Source organism: Arctopsyche grandis, chromosome 7 (assembly GCF_051622035.1).
Source record: "Arctopsyche grandis isolate Sample6627 chromosome 7, ASM5162203v2, whole genome shotgun sequence".
In the NCBI taxonomy this organism is placed as follows: Eukaryota; Metazoa; Arthropoda; class Insecta; order Trichoptera; family Hydropsychidae; genus Arctopsyche; species Arctopsyche grandis.
This window is the reverse complement of record NC_135361.1, coordinates 7,966,698-7,992,210: the sequence shown is the minus strand read 5'-3', so window position 1 is coordinate 7,992,210 and position 25,513 is coordinate 7,966,698. Positions and strand designations below refer to the sequence as shown.

Below are 25,513 nucleotides of genomic sequence, written 5' to 3'. Positions count from 1 at the left end.
TGTGTTTCATACATATATATAATAATATAATAAAATAAATAATACACGAATGAAATACAACATGATAAAATGTACGTATCCCAATACAGGCTTCTTTGGCCTATGCAATACGGCAATTCAACTTTAAAAATTACAAAATAATAATTGTAACTCGACTAGCTATTGAATTTTACATTTGATGAATTTTTTAGCTGCCAAACTTTACGTAGAGTAATCTCATATGCAACAATAATTTTAAAGAAAAAATATACATAATTAAAACTTAATAATATATATATACTCAATATGGTTATATACACGTGCATACACACACACACACAGATAAATAAAGTGCATATTCACACTCAGTATCTTATAAATGTATCGTTTTCTAACCATTCCATCTTTTTTTTCCTCTACAACATACCAAATTTATACCGTATAGTCTTCGACACTAAGGCGTTGTATATATATTTGTTGTAGATTAAAAATTTTGGATAAAAAGATTGCGATATGGAATATGAAACAACCTACAATTCACAACAGATCAAAATGTAAGTATTTGAAACGTTTGCAAACAATATAAACAGTAAACGTAACAATGAAAATGTATACATTTCAGCTCATACTATCGTCGCAATAGATTAACATTAAAGGCAAGACTCCTCTTAGAAAGCTGTCAGTTTGGAAAACGTCAGATTCAGCTGTTGTTTTGAGTCCAATTGGACAGGTGTTTTTTTTTTTTTTTAGGATTAGAATTGATATTCTATGCGACGAACTCGTTGTTCGTTTCTATCGGTTTAAAGCCTTCATTTATATTAAATTTTCAGCTGTCTTTTATGACAAAGTCTTTGTAACCGAGAAGCCTGAATATCTACCGATCGACGGACGGATCAAGATCTATACATAGCATATCTCTTTTGAAAAAATATTGTAATAAAACAATGAAATGCATAATAAGTTGGATAAATGTAAGTGTAAATATTGTAGATTCCATAGAACTCGATTTTTTTATATTTAAATAAGATTGTATTCCTTTTGTTATTATTAAAATACTTTCGCTGTCGTAAATAAATATCAACAAATATTTAATAAATAACTTTCTCCACAATTTAATTTATTTTGGTCAATATCAGCACAATAGTGACATGCTTTCCGTATAATTTTATTAGTTCATTATTTTTTATGTATTTTTTTGGAACACAAACCCTGCATTTTACCATATAGTCAATAAAATTATGCCATCAATGTGAATCATATTTATAAATACAATACGGATATCAACAATATTCTGTCTTTCGATTAATATAAACTGATTTATACAATGATAATAATGATTACAAACAAACAAAAATAGATCTTCTAGATTAGAAAAAACTTGAACGCAAATCTTAAGTCTACGTCAATCATTTTTTTTCAATAATAAAATGTACACAAAAAGGATATAACGTTGTTTAATACGAGTACGTATAATTGTATATGTATAAAACACTTCATTGCCTAACTAAACATAATCGGTGGGATATAAAATTTAACTTTACAATAAAATCAACACGCTGTGTGCAAGTTATAAAATTAAACATTAGCGTCTATCATAACCACTTTTTAATATTTGTAACATTTATACAAACACACAATAACTACCTTTTTTTTTGGGAGGAGATAATCTCGGTACCAAATTGCACATAAGCAGAAAACATTCATTATATAAATGTATTGAATAAAAATAAAGATCGGCTTCAATCAGTTTGAAAAGTCTACACCTATCATAAAATAATACACAGCATTACAAATCAAAAACGAAAAACAGTCGTTTTGACAAGACTACGTTTTAAAAATGGAAATGCATATCTACTTTGTGCTTAAGATTACTATTACTTGTTGGTATTATGTACTTATTAGATATATAATTAATTTATATAAAAATTTAATCGTAAATAAGAATGCACGTATTGTTCGTTCGTATGTATGGATTAATTTTATTATCGTACGTCTTGTAAAAGACATATCACTGATTTTTTTTTAATAACAAGTCCAAATAAAAGTATCGGCACGGATTTATCTTATTTTCTTCTTGTTGATTTTGGCTAGCTTTCTTCTCTTTTGAATCATATCGTACAAGGCCTCCATACCTTCGTGGAGGCCGTCCCCGGTGATGGCACAAGCCGGCTGCACGTGCCAGCAATGAGTGCCACCTTCCTTAGACCCGTGTGCGTTGCCACCGAGCTCGTGAAGCCCCAACAGTTTCTCCAACTCTTTAGGTTCCCTGGCTCCGGGCAGGTCCTGCTTGTTCGCCAGCACTAGTATCGGTACGCCGGAGTTGTCTGGAGACTTGGCCGTTCTAATCAGTTCCATTTTGGCCTCCTCCATTCTCTCGACGTCTACCGAATCCAAAACGAAAACTATCCCGTCCGTACACCGCGTGTAAGACTTCCAGAGCGGCCTCAGCTTCTCCTGTCCTCCGACGTCCCACACAAGGAAGTTGATTCCTTTTGCTTTGCCGACGGTACCTTTGATCTTCTCACAGTTGAAGCCGATCGTGGGTACGGTGTTTAAATACTGGTCGAACTTGAGCCTGTACAGGGCTGTCGTTTTGCCAGCCGAGTCCAAGCCCAACATGACGACGTGGAGTGTGCCCTGCGCTGAGGGCAATGCGTCGAGCAAACTTGAATTTTTGCCCATGTTAGCACCCATATTTTGACAAACTACCCAATTTTTATTAGTTATACTAGTTTCGCTACGATTTCATGATTTTCGTTCAGCGGTGAAACTTCTCTGGATGTGCGAATTGTTCCCACAGTTCAACTTCATTTTGCAACGAGTAGAGTTTGAAGTCTGAGTATGCGACCGCATCATCCTGAAAACGAGAAAAAAACAACATCTTAGTTGAGTTGACTTAAAAAATGTATACAAACATCATTATCATTCTAAGAATGTATGTAAATAAAAAAAAAAAATACATATAAAACACGAGTGTCTGATAGTGAGTGATATATGATTGAAAAACATATTAAAAAATAAAATGTTGGCGACTGGTTATCAAAAGTTGTCAATGGAATTCTATAAGATTTCAATAGATGGCGTTAAACGCTAAGAGACTTAGCGCCGTCTATTTGCCGAAACATTGAGGAAACATTCGTAGCAAACAGTATATACATAATATAAGTTTTGTGACATACATATGTATGTATGTCGAATCGAAACAAATATTATAGTACGCGGAGCGTTATCTCAAACAGACAGACAGGTAGACACGCAGAATAGCGATATTATATGATATATGTATGTACACAGAGAAATGTAATATTATAGAAGTGGCTTTAGGTGTTATATTGTTGTCAAGTGACGGTTGTCCACAGACAATCCTAAATAATTTTAGCATCAGTCGTATTACGATCAATAACAATTTATAAAAAAAAGTTGTTTTGACCAAGTTTGTATCTTGGAGCGAATCCTTCAGAAATGTTAGTATTTAATATGGAAGCTATGTACATTTTCTTTTCTAAATCAATTTCTTCTTTTCTTTTAATTGTATATTTTACTACATACATATAAGGCACTGGTATTAGCCGTTATATTTGAAAGTGGCATAAAAACCACTCTCCTTCATTCCGAGAAATATTTCTCAAAACATTAAATGTAATGTTTTGCGTTTAACAATATTTAAAAATTCTATTGGCCTGTAATACGTTTATTCGGCTTTTCCGAGATTCTGGACATATCGAATTAATAGAAGTGATAATAATTTGTGAATTAATCAAACAGAAATAGTGTTAGGGCGAAATCACACAGGAAAGGGGTCTACCTCACGAGCCCGAATGTGAAACGCCCGAAAACGCAAAGGCAAAGATCGAAAATCGAAGTCGAAAGATAAAAAAAGGGTGCATGGTAAACGGTACATACTCACTTAATTTGCGCGAGCAGGATACAACAGGAACAAGAGGAACAGGCTTTTCCTCCCGTATTCTGCGCGCGCACATTAATACGGGAGGAAAAGCCTGTTCCTCTTGTTCCTGTTGTATCCTGTTCGCGCAAATTAAGTGAGTATGTACCGTTTACCATGCACCCTTTTTTTATCTTTCGACTTAGGATCTTCCGATTTTCAATCTTTGCCTTCCGATATTTGCGTTTTCGGGCGTTTCACATTCGGGCCCGTCACGGAGACCGGTATGTTATGTATGTATCTAAGGTTCGGTGATTACTGGTCACAAATTACTCGTCACAAAGTCACTAAAATCTCTATAACGGAACATCTGGCAGCCGAAAAGTCCATCATACTAACGATAACTATCATAGTAACGAGAACTTGAGTGCCAAATATTGTGTATTCGCGATTTTCATGGCAAAAATTGTCTTTGTGACCACCCCAATGTGACGAATAGTCCAATTACCGTATCTAATGATCAGAAACCTGGGTATCTTCTCACCCAAATTTTTGATAATAAACCACTCTAGACAAATACTTGTCTAATCGTACAAATCTATTCTTACGATCATATAAAAATCATTTTATATATAATTGTTTCATATAAAAAAATGGTAAAAACTTCCAACCTACCTACATATGTATAAACAATATAAAACACCAATAGAAAAATTAATTCATTAAATAAATTTTTAATAGATGACGCTAAATGCTCAGACTTACCTAGAGGAAGCTCGGTAGCAAACAGTATATATAGAAGTTTTTTCTTTCGATATATATTTATATTCGTACATTTTGTTGATAGTGTTTTAGCTGTGACGTAAATATGTATGTCGAATCGAAACGAGTACGGCGAGCGTTATGGCAGATACACAGAATAGCGATATTATATACATAACACTAGTGTTGTACCCGATGACATATCATCGCATGGGTGTTGCCATATTAAGTAATTAAATAAAAAAAAAATAAAAGAAATGTGTCATCGGTCATGGGTTCGATCCCGCGGTCGAATTTTTTTCAAATATATTTAATTTAATATTTATATTTAATTCTTTAATATGAAAAAAAAAGGTAAAAAATGCATATAAACAATATAAAATACAAATAGAAAATAATTAATTAAATAAATTTTCAATAAATTGCGGTATATCATTTGGTGACACGACAACTCGTTCACAGATTTTCCGTAAACCGATGATGCGCTCCAGGCATTACGTATACGGCCATCTCTTTCTCACCCCGTCTGTTCACCATGATCTCGTTTACTCTTTCACAGACCATTTTTTCACCGATAACAGACGGTCTGTGAAAGAGATGGCTGCATACGTAATGGCATAGTAAACGAGATCTTGGTGAACAGACGGGGTGAGAAAGAGATGGCCGAATACGTAATGCCTGGAGCGCATCATCGGTTTACGGAAAATCTGTGAACGAGTTGTCAGGTAACCATATTATTTTGGTCTATTTTCCTAGCGGAAACATTCGTATGAAATAGTATATATATATAACTTTTTTCTTTTATTATTATTCGTATTACATTCGAATCGGAACGATTATTATACATAGTATGGCTAGCGTTATCTCAGACACACAGACGGAATAGCGAAATTGTATAGTATATGATAACATAATGGAATTACACAGTCAACTTGTAAATCTTTGCATTATGCATTTTTCCAAGACACTCATCACGGGTAGTTACAAACGGAAGCGTGTGCACGCGCGGATGGAACCATATCCGCTCTCTCGTCCACGTCCGTGTGAATAGACCCTACGAACTGTAGTACTCCAGAGTACACGCCGGAAAATTCGCCATACAATGTATGCATACGTAGACAGATTAGAAAATGGCGCGCAAGGTGTCTAATAGTCCAAAGTGGGCAATGAGGCATACGAGGTATAGCCGCTAGCTCAGGTAAGTAACTGTACCTGTCGAGGATGCCGCTGAGCCGCTGAGCAAGCCACTTTCTCACTGGGTCAACGTGTGGCCTCTGGCTCTCTGCATCTTCCTACATATCTTTACTATACACATACCAGTCCACATTCCACAAACACACCCAACAACAAAACAACCCAGTCGTTTTTTTCGTTTTCATTTTCGCCAAAACACTATACAATCAAAACATAACATCGCTCCCATACAAAACCTTGGGTTTGCGTGGCAGTGTATATGTACTGTATAGGAATGATACTGGGTTCTGGGTACCATATTTAGTTTGGCGAGGCTATGCATACTATGTAGAGCAGAATTTGAGTATAAGTACAACAAAATAGCATGCATATGTACTATACTGGGAGGTCTGCAGCCCTGCAGCTTATATGGACGGCAAAAATAGCATGCATTTGTACAATACTGGGAGGGCTGCAGCCCTGCAGACCATATGGATGGCAAGAGATAGCATACATTTTTACTATACTGGGAGGGCTGCAGCCCCGCAGTCCATATAGACGAGCCGCCACTGGTAAACTTATATTATATTAGGCAATCACTCACATTCATATTATAGCGAAGGAGCTGTATGTATGTATTTAGGTACATGTAGCAAAAGCATAATTGGTGAATGTTGCTTTGGAGTACCCAAACATTTAATGCTTACTATAATACGTTTCGGGCTGTAGTATTTTAAGTATGAGGTTAAGGTTGTACTAGTATACATTGAACGATAAGGACGAAAACACACAGCAAGGAACGTGGCACGTTTTTGGATAGTTTTAAATATGCGGAAAAAAATGTGGCATGCCCAGCACACACCGTCCCAAAATCACTCCCTGGAGTGTTTTCGGTAAAATTGTATCCGTGCTTGACAGTGATCGATAACGGTGTATCCCATATTTGAAGAAATGTAGGACCCCCACAGCGGGGAGCTAAGCACAAGACGTGCCGTTCTTTCCTGAGTGATTTCGCCCTAAGGTAAGCCTGCTCCAAGAGCTGGTAGTTCAGGAAACTTTTGTAGTAAACAAGACTCAATCCTCTAGCTGACTATCCCAAACAGGTGTTTTAGATAAATGATGCTTTCAGAAAGCAAGTTCAGTAGTAGTTCTCAAAATGCTTATTAAAATAGACGACAACAACAGTCTTGATCATCATTCGGACATCGGAAGCACGTGTCAGCTAAAAGTAGTATGTATATAAAGTAAATTCTACGAAATTTCTTCTACATAATGTAATGTTAGCTTGTTTGCATTCAAAAATACATGGAACCAGATGTATTTTGAGTTGAGTATTAATTATTATTTTATTTTTTTGGCACTAGAGACCGATGAGTTGATGATTCGTCGAACCAATGTTGAATGTCACTGAAAAAGTGAGCAAACAAGAAACCAAACGCCTAAGGGAAATAGAAAGCTGATAAAGTGAGTACAGCGTCGTCGTGAGAACGAGCAAGATATTCTCGGTCACATTTTTTAATAAGAACAATATTTTACTTTTTATCAGCAAACTCGGTATTTCGAGATAAAGCTCGTTCAAATTACTGATATGAATTATCTCGACGTATGTAAACGTATCCCAATGTTTCACTGCTTCATTGTAGTAAAAATAAAAACTAGTGCGAAGAACGTACATACATATATGTACATGTTTACTGTACCTTTTATCTGCACATTAAATTGGTTGGTGACACATACATACATACGTAGTTTGTTTCTGATACAATTTGACTATATTGGCTTCACGTCACATTTATCAACGATGTCAATCACAAATTATGAGTCATAAACATTGCATCCAATCAATTTATTATCATCTCCATTGTAGAAGTGAATACTTTCCAACATACAAACTTCCATATCTCATTTGGGACTTGGGTACCCACCGAGCACTTATTTTGTTCATTTTATAATAACGTGACCACTTATTGCCACAGGCGATATTAAAAAACATATACAATAGGGTTGCCAACTGAGAAGTAAAAAACATTATAAAAAAAGGACATTTAAAAAAAATTAAATTCAGGTATTAATAAAAAGAAGTGCCAGTTAAATTTAATTCAAACTCAAATTTATGAAAATTATATTATACTAAGCACCGTAGACGAATTTTTGGTTACCAATTCTTGCAATCCCTAATCTCATATTTGTTGGTGCATTTTTTTCCGTTTTCCATTAGAAAAATCTAATCTACTGACAAACGTTTTGTTTTATAAAATAGTGTAACGTAAATTATATATACATACATATGTACATAGTTAACACTCATAAACTAAAAATTTAATATATAATTTCGAAAGGGACTTTGTAACTATGTAAGGTTTGGGTGGGAGCATCGAAAACAAATGAAAGTTTCTATGACGACGAAATATTTTTTTTTTCGATTCAAATAAATTTAATAAAAAAAAAAACAAATTAATATTTACTATTAGATAAGCCATGTTTAAGCGGTTTGTATTACAAATACCGAGTAAAAACACTAGTAAATAATAAATTACATTTAAAAATAGGTACTTATTAGTTTAATGTTGGTGTGTAAACCAGTGGTTGCCACGTGGGATTTTTTTCCGGTGTAGTTTATATAGGGTTTTCCCGAACTTCTATTCATGTGGGTAGTGTTTAGCGAAAGAGACCAATAATTAAAAAATGTGGAAATCCTGCTATGTGGGAGGGGGAGGGGAACGATTGCCCCCCTTGGATCCGTCCCTGTTTATTGCTATTTCAATATTTTCACTTATTCCAATACGTTGACTACTCTAGCAATACCCTCATCTTCTATCCTCATTTTACCGAGCATACAACGTTCCATACTTCTCTGAGTGCATCGAATTTAATGCAAAATGTTGGAAATCAATGAAAAAATTACGCATTCATACGTTACAGATAAAATCGTCTGTTTTTAGACAGCAGTATAGCTCGATGGTTGGTTAATTCTAACTACCGAGGTTGCCGGGTCCGATCCCTGGGTTGACCGCGATTGAAAATAATTTATTCCGAGTATTTATGTAGTGCTGCTGGTCAGATTTGGATATTTATGACTCCAAGTCGATTGTTTCCTACCGGAGTTTATCAATTTATCTGATTTCATTGATGCAACGATTCCTCACTAAATTTGAAAAACCATCCTGTCTACCATTTGAACATGATTTCAAATTTATATACATATGTTCAAGTTTAATACTATAGGTATTAAATGCTCAGGGGCAGCCCGAAAATGGCATCATGGAATAATATAAAATTGGGTCCATCGGCTATAAGTTTTAAACGCGAGTAAAATTAGTTGCGACACTAAAGTTTTGGGTCTTCTTAACTTTACGACGATCTCCTCACATTGAACTGTCATATGATGGCAAAATGTGTGGGTTTTCATTGGTCGAATACATATGTACATAGGTCAAGGATTAGAGTACTACAGTTATAAAAATTCTCACGACTCTTCTGTAACAAAAAACTTAATTAACCACTTGATTTAAATATTCTACACCGAGTCGAACCGAACTGGGTTCGTTCTTACATGTCTACTCATTTAGTTTACGGATTTCATAGAATATACATATGTATGTAATAAGGTACCTTTCTGTTTAATCTAAATACGCAAAACACTATCTGTTACTATAGGTATACATATTCACACCTTCCAAGTAGTTGGGAATCAACTATAGATAATAAACAAAACAAAAAAATCTAAAATTAGAATTCTGTCTAGATATTTATTAGATCCTTTTTGATCAAAGTTGCATCCAAAACAAGGTGGAGATTGTTAATGTAAGAATGGTACCTGGGTGACGCCCGGTACTTAAAAGCAGTATTCCACGACATGCCGAGCAATATACTATCGTAGTCGAAGCTTATGCAGCTGGAGTTTTTAATTTTGTTTCTATTTTTACAATCAAAAGTCGAACAAAACAAAAAAGTTCTGGCAACTCGTAGTGTACCGCACTAAAAGCCAATGCAGTGTGTTTACGTATGTACATTAGTCAAAAAAATAATGTATATTGTTGAAAGCTAATTCGGTAACCGTTATGATGCATCAGTTTCCACGTTCATCAGTCGAGACAAACATTGATGGAGAAAAAAAAATGTGGGTGAGCCATTTGCAGTTAGATATACTTGAGGACAACTCGTTAAGGCGAACATTAATGAGACAATAAATATAAAGAAAGCAGACGGATGAGGCGACCGAGAGGCAGACGACCGGCTCAATGTTGAGTAGGCTCACCATCCAATCATTCATCCAAATCGGGACAAAAATAAAAATACATACTCATACTAAATCCCAGTATTCATTCCGCCTATTATTCAATAGTGTGACAGGTTCTTTTGGTTTCTTTTAAAAATTCCTGGTCTATTTTCGTATGTGAGTCACGTTGAAGTTGGTTGAGCACAGGATTCATGGATTCGTGGTTCGATTTCAAGAAAGGTCGAAAAGTTTGTTCGATTTTCTTTTCAGAATTCTTACGGCTGCTGCCAAGGTTCGGATGTTATTGCAGTGTTTTGTCAGAAAATTCAGATTTTCTTTGAATGCATACTTGGAACGACGCCATAATTGATCCAACTTCATATTATTGTACATTTAATTATTAATGTGGCTCCCATTTTTCCAAGAAGACTCGAGAAATGCTAGAATATATACTTTCCTTTTTAGTACAAATCCATAGAACTTCCTTTTTTTTTTTGGTCTCCAGAGAACTGCTTAGTAAAATATGTCCGAGAACTTGAGCGTGAAGTACACGCAGCTTACAACCCATACGCTTATATTCAAAAAAGGTCAAGTTGCTGTGAATAAGTCCTATTATTAACCTAGTCCCATTATAATGTACAAGAAATTATCGTAAAAAATATTGGCATACTTTAGATCAAGTATGCTAATTAATCTAAGACGAACATTATTTTTAGCTTCCAAAAGCAATATGAAATCACTAGTAACCATTATACAACTTTCATCAAGGAAAAACAACACTAGATATCAACTACACTATTACTATTCTCCAATTTTTTCATTTTTAGATCTTTAGTAGGCAAATTCAAACTACTATTACTTAGTTAATTCATTAAAACTAAACACAGATTTTTACGAAGAAGTAAAAAGATAATGTTTGCCGTTGTTTCTATTTAAAAGTACTTTCTATTCCAGAAGATGTAAAATAAATTGCAGAATCTTGTAGCACTTTCCTATGAAAAACTGTATATAATCTTTATTAAAAAGTGAAGAAGCAACGCTTGAAATCAAGTACGTCACGTAAGAAGAATAGAAGAACAAAAACGTGGAGATGAAAATATACCAGTGTACCAGGGAAATCGGTACTGCATGATATGCCTACCATGTGAAGTGCAGTAGTGCAACCCAGTCGGTCTTTGTCTCTAGCACAACTTTCGCCCGGATGCTTCACATATGTACACATAATGAGTATTCATTATAAGACGCAACCCACGGGAGAGACCTTCGAAGGAAGGACACTGTAAAAAGAAAACAAAAGGCCTTTCAGCAAACAGAGGTTCTATTCAAGACACACTCTTGAATATTCCAGGTCTATAGCTTTGAAATTCATTAATAAGTATGAGACGTGCGGAGTTTGGGTGGTTACCAAATCAAAGGAAAGTAAGTAATTTTGTATAGTTAATTTCATGCACCCATGGATACGTTAAGTATTATAAAATCTTCTGGGTTGGCGGTCGGTCACGAACCATTAGACACGAGTGGGGTTACGTAAAATCGTCCTGTGGGATTTTCCCAAGGATGCTTCAGCGTTTCTAGGACTTGAATTACGAACTGGTGCAACGGTCAACGATGGCACTTCAAAATGTTCTGGCACACAGTGGTCAAGTGGCTCAGACGAGTGAAAATAAATCGAGAATATCATTGAAAAACAAAGGAAACTTGTTCAGGATGTGAATCATGAAAGGAACGAGTCTCGTCCTACGTGATTCTGTCGATCGGATGTAGCCAACTTACTATATAAGGTCCCGTCCAGGTTACTAAAAAAAGAACTACACCACACCACTTGCGGACATGGAATTACCAAACATGGAATTATGGAAAACCGCCTACTTTTACCGAAACCGTCATATTTATGTACCCACTTAAACAGGGCATGACAGCAAACATGCAGCACCTAGCTTCGAGGGTCAATACACCATCGTTCTGGCTAAAAAAAAACAACAAGGCTAATAATACACATTATATCATTGAGTAGTGCTTGTTCTCATTTCAGATTTGATAGTTAGAGTCATATAATCTACTTTTGTCAACATAATGAAACACTTTAGTTGTACAATGTCCTATTTTTGGTTGGGCAATAATGAAGTCTTCAAAGTCTTTCCACTCCAGTCTAGGGGAAGAGTTAGGGCGAAAACACACTGAGTGGTATGGGACGTCATGTTCCTGGATTGTTAACAGTGGGTGTTCCCCAAACCGAATTCGGGTGTAGTTGCACGTGCATAATGCATATGTTTGGGAGGTCACACGTGTATGCATATCCATATGAAACCGACAAGTTTCTCCCACATTTCTTCAAATATGGGATTCACCAAATATCGATAAATATAAGAATAAAATATCACCGAAAACGCCCCAGGGGGTGATTTTTGGGTCTGTGTACCATGTATATGGGCGCTGCGTTTTTTTCGCATGTTTAAAAGTATTTAAAAAAAACAACACCTACCATGCTCTTACTGTTGCTAGTCAATATATAGTTATTGGCCACTTAGCTTAAGATTTTTAATGCAACATTATTGAGAATCAGCTAGTAGTAAACAAGAACATCAAAAGTTCCGAGTGGTATAACACGGTTCTTATTTTATAACTTTAAAAATCTAGATACCAATTAATATCACTGGCTAACAACTATATTGTACGACTTTCATTTACTAGATTTCTTCAACATACATACATTCTGTTGGGTACAATTAAAGTCTTTCTTTTTTAGAATTGTCATACATCTCGCCAAATGTTACATCTACTTCTAATTGCTCTTCCTCCATACTTATATACTTCTCAATTCAACCAGCAGCCCAAAACTTTCTTCAACTTAGCACATACATCTTACAGTTGTACTGAAATGGTACTTCATGTTCAACTCGATTTAAGACTTGGGTTAGTTGTATGTATAGTTAATGTGTGCATATTAGTGGAGCACATTGTTTACGATCCGGAATTAGAGAAGTATGTCAATATTTATATGCTCCGTTGTCTTGAGCTATCCGAGTACAAATTGAATAACGATTATGGCCAAATAATGATGATTTACATAACATAATATGTGAAAAGTCGAGAGGGAAAACAGTCTGAATAAAAGGCAGTTATCGATATTATACGTGTATGAAAAGTGTGCCGGAATGAAAGTAATCCGAGAGGAAAACAATGGTTGCAAATTTTCACAGGAGCGTGGATGATGATGCAAAGTGAATGAAATTGAATGGCCACCAAACAGCAGTGAAAACAACGAGGCAAAAACTTGCCAAGAAACTTCTCACGGAGTTTTGAAATATGTATAAGCGGTCGGCATTTAGGTAATACCACATCAGTCAGCAAACTCATGGGAAACTCCACACACCATTGCACTTCAAGAGTCAGTAGACTACGGTTTATTTTTACTTTTACTAGGGGCGTTGAGATTTCTTTTCGTAAGCTGCACCGAAGTGTATTCTAGCGGTTGGCAACTTTTTTTCTTCAAAAGCGAAATACCTACCGATGTTTAATTATAGTCTGTTACTCGGGAGGAGTTGGTAATGCACCCAAAATGCAAGCGAGTTGCGTGCAATTCTATCACAAGCTTGCTGTCCTATTTACACGGGCGAAAATTAATGTGAGAGATGACACATATGTAGCATCTAAGATCTAAGCCCAATTTAAAAAAAAAACGACAGTACTAAACCCAAGGTCTTCTATATCTGTCAGATTGGATTGCGCGTGCAAAATAGCTACGGTGAGTTTGAGCTATATATCTTTTCACGAAATAAAATATAGGATTGGCAAACAGAAGCAATTATAACTGATTTTGACACTACTTTTATTCAATCTTAGCTTCTTTCCAAATAATTCAACAATTGAGCTCACCTCCATTGTACTACTAGAGTAAATGACAGCTGATTTTGAGCTCTATGAACTTTGCTATCGTTTCTTACTGTGGTTTTAATGTTATTTGCTTAGCGCAGTTTTTCACGTAGAAGTGTTATCGAAAGCATTTCTTCCAAAAGGAATAATTTACCAAATCTCTTATTTTTACAGTTTCTTACATATTTGCTCAAGTTTCTAACATACAGAAATGGATGCTTGTTTGCCTGCTATGTAAACCTAGTTTTTAATATTTAAAATGCTACATCATGATTGGTTCAGTGACTATTTCTCACATGGCGATCTCGCACACGTCACTAAAATCTATCACACTAATGTGAATTGTAGTGCTAGATATGCCATATTCGCGATTTTCGAGGCAACGATTGTCTTGTGCGAGATCGCCATGTGCGAAATTGTCTGTTTACAATCATGATTAAACATCGGATGGTCATTAGGGCATTTTGATTTTGAGGCACACTGGCTATTGTAAACCTTGCAGAAAACCATTTTTTACTAAACGTGTGTTGCATTTTAGGATTGCACTAATGAGCATCCGTAGTCTACTCACGATACTTTAACTAGAACCGCAGACAAATTTTCTTTGGTTTTATTTTTCTGTCTCCCATCCCCCTCCCTCGAAATTTATTTTTCACCGGACAAAACTAAATCATCATATAAAAGCAAACTATTATTTTTCCACAAACTCGTTATACTGAGCTGAAATTCAAAGATATTTACAAATTGGAGGGCTCGGCGGTAAATATGGGTAAGCGAAATTTGTACTTTTGGAGATATTAAGAAAATAAGTTTTAATAAATAAATTCGTGCATATGGGTATAAATGGCACTATGCATAATCCGAGATATCACTGCAATCTTTTGGGAAAATTTGGAACAATTTACGAATTTCTGTAGTAAAATTAGATCAACTGAACACGAATATGATATCAAATTTTTCACATTTGATAAGAATTTTGCAAAAAATAAAATATTAAGCAGACTGCTCGAAACTTGGCGAACTTGAATAAGAAATAAACATTTTTAACGAAACCTACAAGTCTGTCCGACTTGTCTGTAATCTGGAGATGAATCTTTCGACTTCGTTGCAGTGGCATGTATGTAAGTTTATGGAGACAAATCTCTCCTATTGTGGACTGCTTCGTCGGATCGTAAAAAAGAGAAAAACCATCATCCAGTTCCATAAATCAAACAAGACTAGGATCAGAGTAGTGCGACGACCCAGAACTTTCGCCACAACACACCGTAATAATAACCCCACCAATTTACCAATAACTCGGCGTCCTAAATATTACCCAGCTACATTGGACCAATTCAAAAATAGGCCTCCGAGTTGAAAAGTTGCCGACCCCTGTTTCTAAAACAACCGACCTATCAAAATAATATATCGATAATGATACGGATCGAGATAACTTTCACCTGAGCCGAGCTGGGTTCACACGTGCGTCCGAAGCAAGGAAGAGCCGTTTTGTTGCTTGTCGAAAGAAAGTTGCAGGTCTCGGGTGATCACAGGTGTATGTACCAGCATCTCAGAGGTACACATGTGCCTCACCAGACAAACGAGACTTGCACGTGTCCGCCCGCAAGTGCAACATGGGTGCAGCTCGAAAAATGCACATATACGTAGGTGTATGAAGTACATGTACAGACAAAAGTTACTCATGCAGCCAAAATAACCGCGTATAAACTCACAATGCACAGCTTCTCAAGTAGTGGGACGCGCGTTTCAATTATGCATGGGCATTGTGATTGTTATGTCCTTCAATTCAACGTTCGCGTTCGACGATAATAAGACCTCTAGTAGGGTTCTTGTTTCTATGATTATTATTGAGTTTGATTCAATGAAAAACCCTTCAATCAAAGCTCGTCTGTGCTTGTTGGTAATTGGATGATCCGGGTTCGTATAGAGAGAAAGAAGAATGAAAGAAAAGAAAAAGGATTAAATATTTCGGTCATAATGTGTGATGGGTGTAATTGAGGACTGGAACTGCCAACAAGATATAAAATGTCGCATATACCAAGGACCTGATTCATTCACGAAGATGAGCCACTCACGTTAAACAAAAATTTATGTGTAGTTGGAGGATTGTTTAAAAGACTGGGGGCTCTGAAAGTGTGTATATGTAGATGAATGTTGCGCATCTCGTGGGTTAAGAGGATTAAGCATAAAAAAGGGTGAAAGTCTGAAAATAATAGAACTAGATTATTTCAGTCACCGAATAGCAGATAGAATCCTACTACTCTTCGTGTTCAAAAATGAGGGGGATCTCGACGCTTAAAAATCTATGGAACTGGTACAGGAAGAGCACAAGATCCTTCTCCCGTGCAGCAAAATGCAATGTTGGTTGAAAATCATGGGTAGAAGATGCACAATAAGTTCAAGAATTAATACAAGAGAATATATGTAGAAAGAAGATGTGGATCCAGCAGAAGAAAATGTGTAATTAAAAAAAATAATAGTAGTATTTAAAGCAGTTATTTCCTTAGAAGTATGTAAACCTCATTTCGAGTAGCACATATGTACATAGTTTCCAGCTTGCCACGATGATGCAAACTTTCGTCAGAGGATTTCTGACTCCACACATTTTTCTTGCTTCATAATTTTGACCCATTTACATTGCCTCCTACATGTGTCTGTTGTACCATTCGAATATCTTCCTTATCCATTTCCTGCCCGATCACCTAGCAATTATAAATGTCCCACTTATTACCAATTCAATCTCTTCACTTGTTCTACTTTGTCATTTATTCGATTTGCATTTTTTTTTTTTACTTAATAAAGCATTCATTCTGTCAGTCATATTAAAATTTAATCTATCTTCTTATCGCCAAACACGTAGGCAATTATATCAAAATGTTGAAAACCCTACTGAGCAACGAATATTTTAACGAAATAATTTGAAAAATATCTTCTTTTACTACTTCCGGGCCACCAAACACGAATATCATAGTAAAATCAAAATGACTTCTAATTCCAAAGACAATAACAAGAACGCATTATCTTCTTCCAATACATACTGCGTCGTTTCTTTAAATCGTTATATTTTACAGCAGTGTCATTTGAAATGCCTAACTGCTACTAAAACGAATACGCTCCAGGCTAAGGACCACCTACCTATTGTAGGACATCGTTGTCCTACTCCATGTGACCCAAAACTATGCAAATGAGCTGACGACGCAACAGCTTTAGCATCGACCGATCGTGCAGTCCATAAAATTGTATTTATTTCTCAACCGTGCGATATTTTTATCGGATAATCGAAAATCTACTGTAACCACAGCAACAAGCGGCGTGCGGTTATTGTACGTAGTCATAGTGCGTATAATTTTGGATGGGGGGACGTTGGCGTTGTCCAACAACCTGTGGCGATTGTGCAATACAGAAACGGACCCAGAGGCCATTGTTCTCTCTTGCGAACACCCAAACACAGACTGGACCCATCTGAACTGATCTGAACCCACCACCTACACCAGCATTCTCCAACTTTTAATCAAGACAGGTAGGCAGAACCAAAACAAGCTTTTCAATAACTTTTCCCTATCGAAGTTCTGAGGTATTCCCAGGCACGACGACGCGACCCAATGTTCAGGAAAACGGAAACGATTACATGTTTAATAGCATCGATCATGGTCTATCGATTCCACTGCTTTTCATTTCGAATTATCTGGCATTTTTAATATTTCAACAGCAATCGTTTCTCAACGCTTCTGGAATGTATAATAAATACTGTCGATCGACAATATCACTATCACGTATGTATGTAGCATATGTCCACTCTAACGTAAGTGTAGACTGTAGATTCATATCTGGCGACACATTATCATATTTACATATTTACACAAAATTATGTCCATGAAAAGAAATTTGTTTACTTTGGCACAAACTCTTGGGTGCTTGTTTACACGGATCAGGGACGAGCCAAAACGTTGGAAACTATCAACCGAAAATTAGTAAAATGTTTGGAATGTGATTTCGTTCAAGTGCGCTGTAATCAGTCATTATCAACGTGATAGATATGGCTATTGTGAAATGGCACAATGATAAGTATCTAGGTAGGATCTGTCTAATACAGGTAAGACGCACAAGGTTTTCCAGGTAAAGATGAGTGGGTCTATGTAGCTCGTAATCTGCAGGTGTAGTTTTGTGTGTGAAATATTATTCTAGACTTCTTTCAACTCTATATAACTGTTTGCGAGGTACACAAAGGGCAACAACCCCTTAAATCCCTTCCAAATAACACGTGCATCACATGTGATGTTTTTGTACAGATCTAGCTTCCGTTTTACGTTAAATTTACCCTCGAAAATGCAGCCGGGGGAGTTGGGTAGCTGCAAATCAATATATAGAGTGCGGGAGCTAACGTAAAAGATCCACAAAAAATTTAAGACGAAAAAAATGGTATGTTTGATCTGTACATATTCCCACGCCTTTTGACTAACTCAGTAGTGACTCGTTACGATCCTTCAAATTTTATGAGATACTTGGGAGTATGTAGGGTTGTCAGACTGTCAGGGATAATTTTCCAGGATGAGCTTTTTGAGGGCGTCTCGGGACATCCTCCAAGATTCTTTACACAAGACATACTGATTATATATAAAAAAAATTCTGAAGGTCGTCCTTAAAATGAGGGCAAGTCAGAGAAAAACTTGAGCTGTGGTAATTATAATTATCTGTTCTGGAAACTATAAATATAATATAATATTTTGGAAAGACAGAGGCATCACCATGTCTCCGAAAATGCGTCTGGTCCGAACTTTGGTTTTCCTCGCATTTCTATACGGAGTAGAGACATGGACGGTACGAGCTTGAGAAATGCAGAGAAAAGAGGCTTTTGAAAAGATGTGGTATTGGACAGGGATGCTTAAAATCCCTGGTCAGCGAGAAAAGCCAATGCCTCCAACCTGCAAGAGATGAGGGTTGGTGATAGGCTGTCTTCCATGTCTTAGGCCATATCGCAAGGCGAGACCAGGACAGCCTGAAAAAATTGGTCGTTCTGAGAAGCAGAGGAAGAGGGCGATCCCCAATAAGATAAAGTGACCAGCTACCACTGGGAAAACGGTGGTCGAGACCCTCAGACATGAAAAATATGAGTATATGTAGGATGCTTGAAAATAGAGTCGGCACCGTCCAGGTCAACAGACGTCCTCCAGAATCTTTATAAATCTACCCAGATTTAATTTAGTGGTCCTTGGGACATTTGCGAAATTTGCTTGAAGATACATACATATGTATATAACATACGTATACCATTCGAGTAGTCCAGACCAAATCTTTGACGATTTGAGTATCTTTAATCTTTAGTTTTATGAAGTCCTCTCCAGATTTCTACTACTTACGGTTTAATCCTTTGAATGCTGAAAGTTCATGGGCCTGAAAAACGCCGATAGGCGTTGTATTTTGAGCATGTACAAATTAAACAAGAATACTACCTGCTAAGCCTTTCCAGGTAGCATTGAAAAAAAAATGAAAAACATGAGTCATGTAATCCATGTCATTAATTTGTCAACGTTTATAAAGACTGGTTTACACCGGAATTTCTGAATTTATAACCATAGCAGAATTTCCCTAACTGCTGAGTATTTTTGATTGTGGCTTGGTGGGCATTTAGATTCTGAGCATTACATTTTAACAATAATGAAGAAGATGGAACTAGTTTTGGAATAAAACATTCATTAATAGACATCTTTTGTTTATTTTATATTGTTGCAAGATATATTAGAGAGTCTAAACGCACCTTTACAAAACTCGAAATTCTCGGCGATAATTATCTAGGGTTTGTTTGGACTAGCTACAATTTGTATACCTGCTTTCCATTGGATACCTTAATAGTTCTAGTTGGAAATGTTGGCGAAATTTTCAGCGTGGCGGGCTTTCAACAGAAAAGACGTTAGCACTCAAATGGTTAATTAATAGTATTACGGCAGACCTCCCTGTATTGACAACTACTTTTATAGATGATACAGCCATACTAGTCAGCAGCAAAAATGCAGAAGTCTCTAAAATCTTTCAATGTCACTTGGATAAATGCGTCCAATGGTTAAGGAAGTGGAGAGTGAAAGCCAGCACTAATAAATCGGTTAGCTCACTAGTAAAGTGAGAATACTAAATTTGGTGGTGGAACCAACATTTAAAACTAGTTTTGCATAGTGGAAAACAGGGATGATTCAGCAGATTCCACCAATTTTTAATCGGTTGGTTGCAGAAGAAACCAGATAGATCCCTTCACCGATCAGACCTCCACCATATCTTCACCAGCCAAATTCTAAAAAGCACAGCCTTGGCGCAGATACGAAACTCGAACCCAGCCTGCAGTATTGTATTTCTCATTCTGATGACCTCATCCATCAACTCTTGATATTAGGCACCACTTTCGACTCGCAAGCACCTGTATAGGGTCCGGGTCCTAGCTTCGCGACCGTTGCCAACGAAGGTGCATATCAAAACCACGTAACGAGCAACAGGTAGTTGACGATTATCGATCAGCAGGGGGTTCAGTTTGGCGAACGACGGTTACATTTGACCCAGTTATTATAATTTGCAAAGACAAACTCCGTTTGGAAATCGATTCGAGTGAGCTAGTCATCTGGGTCGTACGTCTACGATCATCACCATCATCATCATCGCTGTCGCCGTTTCTGATCTGACAGGTTTAAAAACAATATTTTACAATGGCAAACAATACTGCAGTAGTATGTACGTCATTGAACGAAACAAAACAACGAGAGCGTAACCAGCATGCGCGAAGCAAGGTCTTCGAAAGTTGGTATTTTATTTTTTTATATTTTTACCAACAATAGTGATGACATTAATGTGCAGTTTACAAATATCCATACACGGTATTCGATTCCCGCTGCAATTTATCGGAATTCCGAGAATAGCGGCAACTGTTCCGTGTTTGCTTCATATTGGTCATGCTTTATTTCAGTGTTCAATTTAAATACAGATAACGAATACAGTTAATGTGCTGTTGCTGTTTTATCGGTTCAATAATCCGTGGAATTGCGTGGAATCGGCTCTGTAATGACTTGTTTGTTGAAAAATTTCTATACGATGATGAATTTTAAGCCATTTCAGACAATTGTTTGTTGGATTCAAATAACGTATAGTTGTATATAAAAACGAAAAGGGTGTATGTATGATTTTTTGCATGGACAATTATGAAGATTTAAAAATAGCATTATAATTAAGTATCAGGATTTCATACGAATGCAGGAGATCAGTATACATACATACGAGGCCGTAGCCAAGATATATTTTAGGGGGGCTGAAGCGCAGGACACTCCCTCCCCAAGGGTTTTTTCAAAAGAAACGAAACGTTTTGTACGCTATTTTCGTTCTTAGAATTCGCGGAAAATTAGGGTTAGTCTGTGGGTGAAAACACACTGAATGGTATGGGACGTGACGTCCCTGGCTTGTAAACAGTCGGTGTTTCGTGACCGTAAACGGTTCGTTGATTACATCCCACATGTGAATTACAACCAGAATAACCACCGCTACGAAAATCGCTCGCGTGGGTCTTCGTTTACCACCGTAAACAGTGGGTGTTCCCCAAACTGAATTCAGGTGTAGTTGCACGTGCATAATGCATATGTTTGGGAGTTCGCAAGTGTATGCATATCCATATGCAACCGACAAGTTTCTCCTATATTTCTTCATATATGGGATTCACCGTTATCGATCACTATCAAGCAAGGATAAAATATCAGGGATAAAAAACACCCCAGGGGTTGATTTTTGGGACTGTGTATCATGTATATGGGCTAAGGGTGCTGCTTTTTCGCATGTTTAATTAACTATTCAGTGTGTTTTCGCCCTATAGATCGTTCATAAATTTCTAAATTCTACTTTTTTTTCTAAATATGTATTATTTTCAATTCGGGAGTTAATGCCTTCCATAACCCCCCCCCCTCCCTCCTTTGCTAGGGCCGTGCACACATACATATTCATTTTTACGTGAACGACCGGGCGAGTCGCGGGGATAGAATGAGGGGGTGTAGTGAGGGGACAACGCGAATTGACGCAAGTGTTGTGAATGCTGAAACCGTTAGCGACAATAGCCTTGTGTGGTTCTTGTATCAATCCCTTTCCGAAATCTAAACAACACTATAGTTGTAAATTTACGGTCTGCGGACTGTGGCGCTACCCTCGTTATTGTAAATATATATTTTTAATTTGCTAAAAATAGTCAAATACGTAATTAGCAACGTATCGGGCAAATATGTGAAAATTTGATGGATCGAGCGCACGATAATAAAACAGAATCGTACGGCACGCCATGCCTTGGTAGACTCCAGCTGTGAATGGGCGTGTCATTGCTACGATATAATTATCTAAAAAAATTTCAAATGTAAGAATCACCGTTATCGATTATTGTCAAATTTATGTCAATATACGGAAAATATATATAATCCAGCAGAATAGACTAGTGGTTAGCATATAGTGCTTTGAACAGGGTGGTCTCGGGTTCAAATCCCATTGGTTTCTGCTGGCCAGACCTTGGATTTGTGACTCGAGGTCGATCGTTTCCCATCACAGTTTGCCAATTTATCTGAATTTCATTTAGCAAATTGGCAACCTTAACCATTTTCTCGCAAAATCTCAAGTTTTCAGCAATCACGAATTTCGTTGAATCGTATAAAATGCTGCAAATTTACAAATTTGACCATAAATGTCTCTGTGGATATTAATTGATATGCATACTTTGTAAAGGTATAATTCAAATGTACAATGTTTCTGACCAGGAAGGCGCATTGGGGTTACTCCTTAGGTCTTCCTGGTATGAATTAAAAAATATAAAGACATCACCGAAAACACTACAGGGGGTGAGTTTTGGTCGGGCATAGATCAGGTGTGCTAGCGTTTTTGTCTACACGTGCAAAACTATCAAAAAAAAAACACGTCTGCGCCCTTACACGTACCTTATATATTGATAAAACGTGCTTCATTGTTAACGTTTTACATGTTTTGATGCTTAATTTGATTAAGTATTAAGTGAAACAACCATTGAAGTATAATGTATAGAATAGTCATTCCTAACAAAAGTATCGCTTAGAAGCGAGCCATCGAAGAGAGAGACGGAAAGTCAGAAGAGAGACAAAAGAGTGAGGAAAAAAAATCGTGGAAGTGATCGTCCCTTGACGTTCAGGGACGCACGGGCACATACAGATGTTCGGACTTTGTCGAACTAATACTACCACACAATTTCACTAGTAGAGCCTATTTCAAAGAGATCCTACTGCTACAGAGATTAAGAGGGCTGGACACCAGCGCCTTGTCCATACAAACGTATTACACTTCTCCCTTCCTCAATTATGGCACTAGAGAAATTATTTTTTAATATGCTATGGATATCCACAATTGGGATGCATCTATCGTTTTATTTTTTTTGATTAGTTATTTTTTATATGAGCTAGGAGCCGCCAAACATCTATAAAATCGCCACTTTTTTGCACCCACGAAAAGAGTCCAGCGTGCTTATTTAACGGCCGATTTAAAAAAAAATACGCGCATAGTTGCACAGAAAATATCTTTCTCATACCGATGATGAATTTTTTTTTTAAATTAGTCCAGTTTTGGAGGAGAACATAGGAGAATACGAAACCTCGATTTTGTCGATTTAAAATATGTATTATCTGGTCGAAGCGCAACTGTCGCACTCACTCAATATATATATTGATATATATTGTCGCATTCACTAAATATATACATTCACTCAATATATATATCGAAGAAAGGAACGGCAACAAAATTAAGGTTTCAGGTGTACAGCCCTCTTAACAATCAACTGAGCAAAATAGCCGAAATCTCCGTTTGAACGGAGTTTTTGTAGCAACATTTTTGTAAGCTAAGAGCGCTTCTCTTCTATCCATTCTACTTCAATGGAAACAACACTAAAATTGAGAGGTTCATCGATCAAATATTCAAATTTTGACTATGTATCGCAAATAGTGTGGGGTATTTTAGTATTTATGTCTGTCGCCAAGTCGCAGACGATGGACTGTTTGGAGACGCACTTTAGAAGCATATTTTCTCCACAATACGAAGGAGATACAATACAATGAATCGGCGGAACCATTCTGTTTACAGACGAAACTATACACAGTCCTTTTCACATCAAACATCACAATACATCAATCCATCACACGACCTTTGTACTCACGATTCGTCTGGCGACAGAAGCAGTCGACGAGACACATCAACGGTAAAATTGTAGATTTTCTTTTTAGTCTCGTTATTATATGGGTTGCGTTTCAAATTGAACACGCGACCTTTGTATGATGAGCATTGCAAACGTCAAAGTATTTCTGTCTGGGAAGTGTGTATGCACATATGTACGTTGGCAACGAGGAGACGTTTGTTGTGTAATGACTAATGAGATGAATAAAGGTGAGTTGTAAAATCGATTTTGCGAATTGAAATGAAAATGTAAATGTTTGAACCTTTGTGACTGGAGGTGAACGATTTCAGGTGCGCTCGCTGAAGTATCGATCGGTGTCGGGTGCAGCGGCGCGACTGCTCGCCACACGGGAGGCTGCGCTCGCTCGTCTCCGTGTCTCCGTGGAGGGGCAGAGTCTCGGGGGGGGCGGAGTCTCGAAGGGGGCGCCCAACAGACCCGCCCGCATGGAGCGCTCTGTCAGCGGACACTCCACTCCGCAACCCGATGCACTCTCACTCGCGCGCGCCGACCTACCGACGCGACGCGACGCGACGCAGCCACACACCGACGACCGCCACTCACCGCCGACAGCGGCAGACTGAAGTGTCGATTGTCGATTGTCGACTGCAGCCGCAGCTTCTCTCGCCCTATTTCGCGCGCTTCCTCGCCCCGCCGCTTAGACGGTGGCGCCGTTCTCTCTCTCGCTCCGCGCCTGTTGTGCCTCTCGCTCGCGCGCCTTTTCAAAACTCGCCACATATTGTGCTGTCGTTCGTGACGATCGTTAGCGATGCTGGATGGGTGGTTGAGGTTCTGATGGGTTTTTTTTCGTCGGTCTTTCCATGTCCGAATCTGAGTGCTACCATTACAAATGTGAATCTGAGTGATTCCTTTACAATTATGCGAACGATGTCTTTTTGTATTGTTGGACGGGTCCGGTGTCAGGTGCGCCAACTCATCGCGACACAAGTGCCGATACAGGTCTGATATCAAGATCGATTCATCGTGTATTAAAACGAGACGTGTAATCGTTAAAAATAGACGTTTGTTTACGTGTGCAATCATACAATTGTGCAATCACAAAAATGATGCAAATTTGTGAATATATGTCTGGCAAATTACGAGCTTTTCAACATCTCTAAATTTGACGATTTACATATATATGTAAAAAGTTCAGTGATTATTCCGCAAAAAGCAATCTCGCGCAAGTCACTAAAATTTCGATCACGGAAGAACTCGAGTGCCAGATGTTCCCTGATCGAGATTTTGGTGACTTGCGCGAGATCGCTTTTTGCGGAATAATCCGTTTACCATATGAAAATGTATCTATATATGTCTTTATGATGCTTTGTTAAAATTATTCTACAAATTATATATCGATGTTTGTAATTGGCTAGAAAGATGCATTGGGGCTTACTTGTTAGGCCTTCCTGGTATATGTATATATGTA

The 25,513-nt window shown here is 37.3% G+C and overlaps 1 protein-coding gene across 2 annotated transcripts; it reads right to left on the bottom strand.

Annotated features, from left to right (window-relative positions):
• Positions 1-45: 45 nt before the first annotated feature.
• Positions 46-25,075, bottom strand: Arl4 (ADP ribosylation factor-like 4). 2 transcript variants are annotated; one of them, XM_077434361.1, is made up of 3 exons: positions 24,350-24,710; positions 11,158-11,293; positions 46-2,836 (listed from the first exon to the last, which is right to left on the bottom strand). In XM_077434361.1, exon 3 carries the CDS (start codon positions 2,671-2,673, stop codon positions 2,038-2,040), a length of 636 nt encoding a protein of 211 aa, XP_077290487.1. In that variant the 5' UTR covers positions 2,674-2,836; positions 11,158-11,293; positions 24,350-24,710; the 3' UTR covers positions 46-2,037. The 2 variants fall into 2 exon arrangements, with proteins under 2 accessions (XP_077290487.1, XP_077290486.1); XM_077434360.1 differs by lacking the exon at positions 11,158-11,293 and having other exon boundaries at positions 24,350-25,075.
• Positions 25,076-25,513: the final 438 nt, after the last annotated feature.

Coding starts and splice junctions, on each gene's coding strand:
- Arl4 (XM_077434360.1), bottom strand. CDS start 2,673: ATGGGTGCTAACATGGGCAAAAATTCAAGTTTGCTCGACGCATTGCCC.